The sequence below is a fragment of the Sycon ciliatum genome, chromosome 3 (genome assembly GCF_964019385.1).
Source record: "Sycon ciliatum chromosome 3, ocSycCili1.1, whole genome shotgun sequence".
Taxonomy (NCBI): Eukaryota; Metazoa; Porifera; class Calcarea; order Leucosolenida; family Sycettidae; genus Sycon; species Sycon ciliatum.
The window spans coordinates 24,259,873-24,268,846 of record NC_088645.1 but is presented as its reverse complement, the minus strand read 5'-3'; the positions used below and the strand labels follow the sequence as shown (position 1 = coordinate 24,268,846).

Here is an 8,974-nt window from a genome sequence, read left to right as displayed (position 1 = left end):
ATTTGTTCAACGCACCTCTACCCCGTGCTTATATATTTTCAACCTCTAACTCCATACAGAGCACTGATACATGCTAGATATCATGCATGCAACACTGAACTCCACTGAGACCGTGCTGATAATGGAGACTGTGCCTATAATGTTTGGAAAGGCGCTCACACTGCGCTCACACTGCGCTAGTATTAGAGACTGTGCGAGTACATGTAATGGAGACCTTTGCTTACGATGGAGAATATACGGTAGGTTAGTTTAGGTGTACAGTAAAACCAAGACTACATAAACCAGAGTGTGCAACTGTGCATATCAGATCTGAAACAGCGCAGTTCGTGCACTACGTCACCCTGATGAGATCAGCCAAGCCGCGACTTGCGTACAGCTCAAATTTTCATGTTTCATAGCCCGGAAATCAGCCAAGTTTGCTTGATTTTAGACGTCCTGTTTCAGGATTTCGGTGTTTTGTGTGACTGTGTACGCTGCGTACATCCACCGACAAGTAAATTCACCAGGCTATCCGTCTCAAAAAACCGAAATCAGGACAAACTCAGTGAACTGCACCACCGCGACTGGTTACGCAACTTTTCACCGTACCTGTGGCTTACCATGCCGTCAGAAATGACGTAGTGCACGAATTACACTCCCACAGGAACCATCCCGAGTTGCACACTCTGGTTTATGTACTCTTGGTAAAACCTTTCAAAGCAACCATTCTGATAAGGCGACCACCTGCCCTAGAGGACCACTACAACTAGTACCAAAGGTTCCAGTCACACGACCCTGGATAAGGAGACCACCTGTTCAGGGAGGCCACGTTTGTAAGGTCCTTTGAGTGGTCGGCTTAGACAGGTTTCACTGCACGTTCGTCTGTTTTGATGGGAATGTCGTCAATACCCTTTGCTATGGAGACAACAATAGTAAAACACTTCTTTTGTCTATTTTGCTCATGCACATCATCTACCACTGCACACACAACGAAATGCGGGGTGTGCAGCCTTACTGCACAAGACAGACAAAGCCTAGCCGTCGCTGTGAAAACCTGGTATGACCTCTACCGGCTGGAGCGCTTAGGATACTGGCTCCCACTTTCTCAGCGTGACACCTGGTGTCCTCCATCACGCAGCCATGCCCACCACCTCGACATCAGCGGCAGCGATACGGCAACGGTTGCCTATCTCGGATCTTGGATCCCAATAACGCAGCACCCGGTGCCACCTACAGCACACACCACACAACACCAGAGCAACACGGCAGTAAATGTTCCTACCTATAAAGCGAGCATAGCAAACACCAACCGGTAGAGCCTTGTCTTGTACCATCGCAAGCCCGGCGGTCACTGCAATTCTCCACACGATAACTTTAAACGACTAAATATTCATCATCTCCCTAATTGCACTCGACGCCAACTAAGCCCAGTTGCAACGACTTTTACCCCCCCCCCCCCCCAGTTAACCAGCAACAACCAAGCCCTAGACCGCTCAGGGCACTGGAGCTGAAGCACAACATGCCGATATAAACACCAACAAATAAGTAAATAATGTAACTCTCTCACGGACTGCACTGGATGCCAACTAAGCTAAAGCAATTCTAACAACATGAGACCCCCAGCCCACAGTCATGTCAATGTGGCACGGCCTGCTGACCTGGTTGGCCTGCGGTGTTAGCCCGCTGGGGACAGAACCTGACATAATGACCCGGCTGGCCACACCGGGGGCACACCCCTGAGCGGAAATTGCCCATCGGTGCATGCATAGATAGAGGTGGTTGGCTAAGCGGCATCACAGCCCCCTGCATGGTATGGGTTGGGTTTGGCATGTTTTGGCCCCGCACCACCCCAGCTACCTTCTTCTTTGACCCTTCAGCCTGGATTGCAGCCTGCAGACATTTCTGCTTTTTGGCTCCCCCAACTAGTGCGATAAGCTAATCGCCTTCCTGGAAGGATGTTGCCACCTGATGGCCATGTTTCCCCGCAATCACAAGCCACTCTTGCCTCTCCTTCAGCAGCCTCTCACCTTTTTTCGCTGCCTTCCTTCTCCTCTTCTTGGATTTTGCCGACCTCACATCGTGCAGCAGATCCAGGAGCTCGGCATTCACCTCGAATTGCTTCACATAGCTTGTCGTTTTCCAATTCGCGACGTCGCCGGCGGCTGACCTTGCTTTCCGCTTTGGCAATCTCGACCGGGATCGTGACGAATCCGAGAAGGGTGATCGTGACGATGATGATGATGATGACGACCCTGACTCTGCTGAATCCCTTGGTCTTTTCCTTTTCAGGGACCTGCCACGGCCTGTCAGCTCACTGACACTCCTTTCGAGCATCCGGATGTTCACCCCCAGCAGCTCCCTCTCCGCCATGAGCTGGGAATGCGGCATTCTATTTATAGGTGATGCCGGAGCCTGCGTCTCAACTTCGCAGGGGACTTGCTCTTCAACTGCAGTCTCGTATTCCGACGAGGTGTTACCAACTATGTCGGAGTTGGGGAACTCGAACACAGACAAGTCACGGGTACCTCTTCTCCTACCACTACCTCTGCCTCTGCCAGAGGCCACCTGCACGGCGCTTGCAACACAGCCACGTCGACCCATTCTGTATCTGACAATTATTACAAAAGAATCGAAATTTTGGCCGAGACTGGCAACTTTCTGTCTGGCAAGAAGAAAAAATAATGAATAGCACTCTGCGCCAGCACGCTTTTCCTGCGGCCGCTGTGCCCTCGCACCCATCGATGACCACATGCAAAAATCTACAAAGAACATTATTTCTCGTTTATTAACTTTATTTCACTGCGTTCAGCCAACGAGAAATGAACACTTCTGTGTGTGTGTGTGTGTGTGTGTGTGTGTGTGTGTGTGTGTGTATATATGAATAGAAAGTATATGAACCCTGAAACCAACAAAGGTGGTAGGTACAACAATACACCTTCAAGCAGCCGAGCCCGTTGGCAACAGGCCCAAGTGCCAGCTAGTTCGGTTGGTGGGTACACTTATGCCAGATAGTGTTGGGCCTGTTGCCAACGGGCTCGGCTGCTTGAAGGTGTATTGCTGTACCTACCACCTTTGTTGGTTTCAGGGTTCATATACTTTCTATTTGAAGTATACATACCTGTTAACCATGGACTGCTTCTGGCTAGATTAACTCTTGTGTAATCAATGGTGCTAGTGAAGCTTATATCAGATCCACTCTGATTTAGCCACCCACACTAGTACCAAGTATTACTTTCACTGGGGGCAGGGGTACCTGCAGTTGGATCCCGGGACGGATACCCTGATGCCGTCAATCCTTTTTCTGCACCTTGTCCTCACCCACTTACTGAGGTGTGGTGAGCCCGTAAGTGGGATCATTTCAAGTCCACCCTAGTTTGGGGATTTCAGGGGGTGTCGGCCGCTGGGTGGTTCAATGGCCAATTGAGTCATCTTTCCAAGATTCCTTTTGAGTCTCTCTCCCCTCTCCCGGGGAGACCCACGTGACCAGTTTTGGCAGTGAGCAAGTACAAGTACAAGTGTGTGTGTGTGCGCGTACGCGTACATGCGTGTACATGTGTGTATGTGCTCGCCATTTCGCTGTCCAGTGTGTTGCTGACATTACCGCTGTGATCGACTTTGGCGAGGAGGAAGCGGTGGATGCTGGCACATTGGCCACTGGTAAGGCGTGTGTCCGACATACAAGCTAGGTTTTACAAAAACAGGACAGGCACACCATAGCAAAATGTATGCAGAAGCAGATCCAAAGTCCAGATTTTTCAAGTTTAAAGTGGGTTTCGGGCCTCAATTCGGCCAAAACCGGACTTTCAAAAGCCAGCGGGGCTAGTTTGGATGAATGGACTGTAGTCGGTTTTGGGTCTCGATTTTCTCACTTGGTGATACCGGGAGTACCAGCTCCAGTAAAACAGATTTTGATGGCAATGGTCCTGCTAGTCTTTTGTTGCTGGTTGCGTGTTGTTAGATGTGTGTCCGGCTATAGAGCGTAATGACGAGCTCTGTGCATGTCTTTGTTTGTGTGTGTGTGTGTGTGTGTGTGTGTGTGTGTATATGTGTGTGTTTGTGTGTGTGTCTGTCTGTCTGTCTGTTTGTATCCGTGTCTGTGTGTGACCGCAGTTTTATTACTTGCATTTCAACACTGGCTCTGTGTTTTTGAATGTTCTTGTCTTCCACTGTGTGATGTCGTGTGCTGTACACAAGTCCAGCATCGTCTCGATGCATCCAGCTTGAGATGGAGATCTCCGCTCACCTGTCGGACCATCGCCGTGGCGAGCGACTCCGCAACGGCGTTCACGTAACCATCGCCGGGGCACCCAACGTGGGCAAGAGCAGTCTGCTGAACATCCTGTGTGAGTGATTATGTAGGCTTGATGTACTGTGAGCCCAGAGACCTTTGCGATTTTCGCAATGGGTGTGAAATCGCGAAAGTAAGTGGGCGCTAAACGCGAAACTTTAGACTCGAGTCAATCATCACTTTGACTACAATTGCAAATGTGTGCAGGCGCAACACGGTCTGTCATCGCAATTCGCGAACTAAAATTCGCGAACTAAAACGGGCGCAAACAGTTCCGGGTTACAGTACGTCAGGCAGTTTGGCAAAGGCTTGGTAAAGTTGATATCCGTACGATGACACATCACGTTACACCAGCACAGGTCCAATTCATAAAATGCAATGGAGGATGTTGTATAGCACGGTTTTTCTTCTTCTTTTCGGTGTCACTTTATTTCGGTAGAGAAACCAGGCACCTAAATGTAGATTACACCTAAATGGCACTGGAGTATGCACTGTATGCAGTGGCGGGTTTAGGGGGGGGCGCGGGGGGCGCGCGCCCCCCCCCCCCTCAAAAATTTCGATCTAGGTTTCGAAAAATAATACAGGGCGCGCGCCGGGTCGAGCTAGACTAGGCTCGGGGCGCGCGCGCCGCGCGGCCTGAAACGATTGTCCAAAAGCGGTTGCACGGTGCTAGTACAGTACGAGTACACTGTACAGTCTACACAGACTACAGAGCTAGAGACAGAGTAGAGTCTACGTACAGTGAGCATGCACGGCTACAGTACAGAAACACGGTGACCTGACTGTGTACTGTTGTACAGTGTGATCCCTGCTGGGACGCGCTCGACGCGTCTTCAAGTTCAACGGTACAAACATCGAAGAAAAGGGGTAGGACTAAAGGGACAAGCTTATCTATTTTTGCAGATTTTCTTTCATAAAAAAAGAAACGTCACAGCCAAGCCTTCGTACGTGGCCGCGTCGCAGCGGTCCGCGATACCGACCGGGAAGCTCGTTGCCTGGTGTAGGACACTTGGCCGTGGCCATTGCAAGGTCAGACGGATGAGCAACCTGAATCAGTCGCATGAAGTACGAAGTAGTCTGGTGTATGTACCGTATGCATACCGTATTTTTCTTATCTCGTCTAGAGAGAATTTGTTGAAGGAGAAAAATTACGAACTGATTGTGATTATGCATTGCGCCAACTGCAATTACCGGTAATTATTTAGATGGTTCTTCCCCCGTCTGTTGGCTCTGGTAAAAGAATTAAAAGAGCTTTGTCGTTGGCAGATGTCAAGCCTAAGAACATCGTGGTAGCTTTGCAGTTGATGCTGTGCGAGTTGCAGGACTGTCTGCCTTGGAGCTTGAAATGGAGCTGTGCTTTTTCGATTACCCGAAAATCTGGCATTGTTATGGAGCGGCGGAAGTTTTTGATGCAAGATATGTGTGGCCGTGACGCACCAGTACATGAACTATGCAGGGAAATCATTGTATGAATAGGCGCGAGGCGTCAGACACGTCTCCTGGAGAAGGGACCATGCTGAACATGTAAACGTACCAGAATTGTCCCATTGCCAGAGAATCAGCTCAATTCATGTGCCTGATATGTGAGGATTTTAACTCGTGCTGCTTGAGAATTGGTCTACTCGATGCTGTGCAAGAGAGCATAGCAACATATCATCATGACTGTCGTGATTTGCGGCCATACATAATAGGGCCGTGAAGCAAGAGGAGATGTGCGAAATGATAGGCACATTAATTTCGCCTGCAGACTTGCACAACAGTATATTTCCAAGATCGTCTTTGCCGCAAGTGGATATGCGTTTTGTGGAACGAATGGTCAGTATACAGCGCGAGTCGCTAGTCCATCGCTATGCCGCGACTTTGCCCACACATATCAATTATTGATATTGTAATCGCATAGCCTCTATTGGTGTCCAGCTGCCGACTGAAGGGATATGGCAGGGCTATTGGAACCGTCAATTCTACTTGATTGCAGGAGACATTTAACGAACCGCCAACCCTCAGTTTGTGGATTGTACCCTCCCATCACTATCAGCATTAGGTGTATACAGTACTAGCAGTCAAGAAGGAAAGAAACGATGTGTTCGTCTTTATCTCTCTTCATTATCATTCTGAAGAAGACAACCGTCGAATCGCTAATACATTAGTATCAATCAGTCAAATCTTGCTTGTCTCTCTCTCTCTCTCTCTCTCTCTCTCTCTCTCTCTCTCTCTTTCTCTCTCTTTCTCCCTCTGTAGCTCTCAGAACAATATGTCCTCTTAACTCAATAGCACACCAGAACGCAGTTGTGTGGAGTGATCATTGTTGAAGTATTCATTCTCAGAGTCCACCAACAGAATTAGTGTTAATAATTACCACTCGAGAGAAGACTGTAAACTCAGCACGTGCATATAGGGCTGCACACACAGGCTACGCTAGCTGCAGCGCCGGTACAACGGAACTATATAAAGAGCCAGCCAGCATGAATCAAAGCAATCGACTGTCACGGCACCAGTGCAGACAAAGTGATGCGTACACAACACAGACAACGTGACAAGTCCAGCTACATACAGTTACTTGAGCAGAGAGAAGCACCAACACAATCTTCAGCATGCATGCACATACTTCTAACAATTAGCCTTACGCATGCCCGCACGTATACCTAGACATACTCTCTCTCTCTCTCTCTCTCTCTCACACACACACACGCACACACACACACACACACACACACACACACACACGGAGGCATATCGTGATATCCAGTCGCAGCCATGAGGTTGACGCACCCGCATGCACCAGTCTTTTAAATAATGTGACAGACAAAAGCCAAAGAGAGCGTACCAGCTAAGGTTCCAGGAAAGCAAATAAATAACAAGGCCTATTACATAAGTCCACGTGTCGATGGCATGGATACGGCATACGCACAAACGCCCAAGCATGCATCACCAATCGTTCACACGACAATGCCTGCAGTATGTTCCCATGTCGTGCGTACTGCAAACATGGTGAAACACATGAGAGCAGTTGTTGTTGCGGCACGGCTTGGTCGGTAGCTGCGGAAATGCGCAGCTGGGGTTACAGCACTTAGGCTGCTGCGGACCTACAACACACATAAATACAAATACACACACACACACAAACATGCACACACACACACACACACAAACATGCACACACAGTGTTGTAGCCTAGCATAATATTACTAATGCAAGAGAACACAATTTCTACCATTCTGCAGGTGCAACATATGCGAAGAAAAATAAATTACAAGCTACAGGACATGAACAAACCCGAAAGCTTTATTTGATTATTTAACAAATGAACGATGAACTCTGTCACCTCGCTGCCGATTTAAAACTGAAATAGGGAAAATTGTGAGGATACTGCAAACAAAAACCAGCATACCTGTATTGCATCTTGTCCTTTGCTGTAGCCCATCTGTTGCGAATACTGGTACAGACGTAGCAGGCATTGGATACAACGTGGCTCCTGCAGAGTGAAGTAAACGCGCAGCTGTAATATGTTGACACACACGAACACGCAAGCACATACGTACACACACACATACATACACACCCACACACACAAACACATTAGCATGATTTTGCTCTCATGGGGCAGCTGGACACAAAATCAAAACATGATATGGATGAACAGATACTTATTATAGATTATTGGAGTGGATTACACCGAGCAACACCAATGGCTGTACAGTGTACAGATGCACACTGAAGACATCGCCACTTACGTTCGGGAGCTGCAGCCTGTTGTATTGAACTGCTTCCCGTCAATGCTGTCAATGTGACGGAACCAGGTCTTGTCGAGGCTGTAAGAAATGTTTGAGGCATAAATTGGCAAGGAAAATAACGCGTGAATTATAATAGGGGGGAAACGTACATCTAGAACTTACAAGAAAATGTAATTAAGCGGGGAAGGAAGCAAATGAAATTAACTGGGGAAAGGAAAGCCTACCACACATTGATTGAGCACTGAAGATTGTTCTCTATGGAAGTACTTACATGCCTATACTCCACTTTGAACATGGTCTGGATAGCCCGGGCATCTCGTAGACCACTCTCGACGAGTTGGAGAATTCGGTCGATAACCGACTGACTGAGTCTTTGGCTGAGCTCGCTGGCGAGTTTACCTTTCTCGGTAATGACATCATGACCACTGTGACTACCCTCAGTTGGGTAGCTCACGATAAACCTAGTGGGCATGCACATACGTGAAAGACATTTTATTGGTGATTCTGCAGAGCTACGTACATTACACATACTATGGTACCATACAACTGGGTTAATTGGCCTACGTACCTTACATGGCAAGTGTGGCATTCATACATGAACTACCGATCACTGTACACAATCAATTACTTTCGCACTATGACATAAAAAGGTATGTTATAATGTTAGTATAACTCACCGATCGCACACATTGAGTTTGGACAGGTCGCCAGCATCGAGAGCAGCCAAAATAGATATCTTAAGCTCCTTCACTTTACCCGCTTTTGCTTTTACCAAGGCGGAAGCAGAAAGACCAGTTGAGTCAACCGAATAAGCGGGGAGTCGCAGAATGCGACGAATGTTGCACGATGCCTCACATCCAATTTTTCTTGTCCCTATAAGAATTACAGGGCATACCACAGTGACATCAACATGCAGTACAACTATAAGCTGGGTGCATTACAGCTGGATAGTGGCAAAGATTCCTTATTCGTATCT

General features: G+C 48.0%; 1 protein-coding gene and 1 long non-coding RNA gene across 2 annotated transcripts in view; one reads left to right on the top strand and one right to left on the bottom strand.

Moving 5' to 3' along the window:
* The window catches only part of LOC135812596 (tRNA modification GTPase GTPBP3, mitochondrial-like), a gene marked incomplete at its 3' end in the record, with an annotated part of 12,498 nt that extends 8,176 nt beyond the window's left edge, over positions 1–4,322 (top strand). The window contains 2 exon segments of the mRNA XM_065325911.1: positions 3,564–3,636; positions 4,179–4,322. Of these exon segments, the coding sequence (XP_065181983.1) occupies positions 3,564–3,636; positions 4,179–4,322 (217 nt within the window).
* A 2,193-nt stretch (positions 4,323–6,515) lies between these two features.
* On the bottom strand, positions 6,516–8,078 carry LOC135812595 (uncharacterized). The gene is made up of 3 exons (XR_010552863.1): positions 7,999–8,078; positions 7,656–7,763; positions 6,516–7,350 (listed from the first exon to the last, which is right to left on the bottom strand). It is a non-coding gene; the product is annotated as an uncharacterized LOC135812595 (long non-coding RNA).
* Between the last annotated feature and the right edge of the window lie 896 nt (positions 8,079–8,974).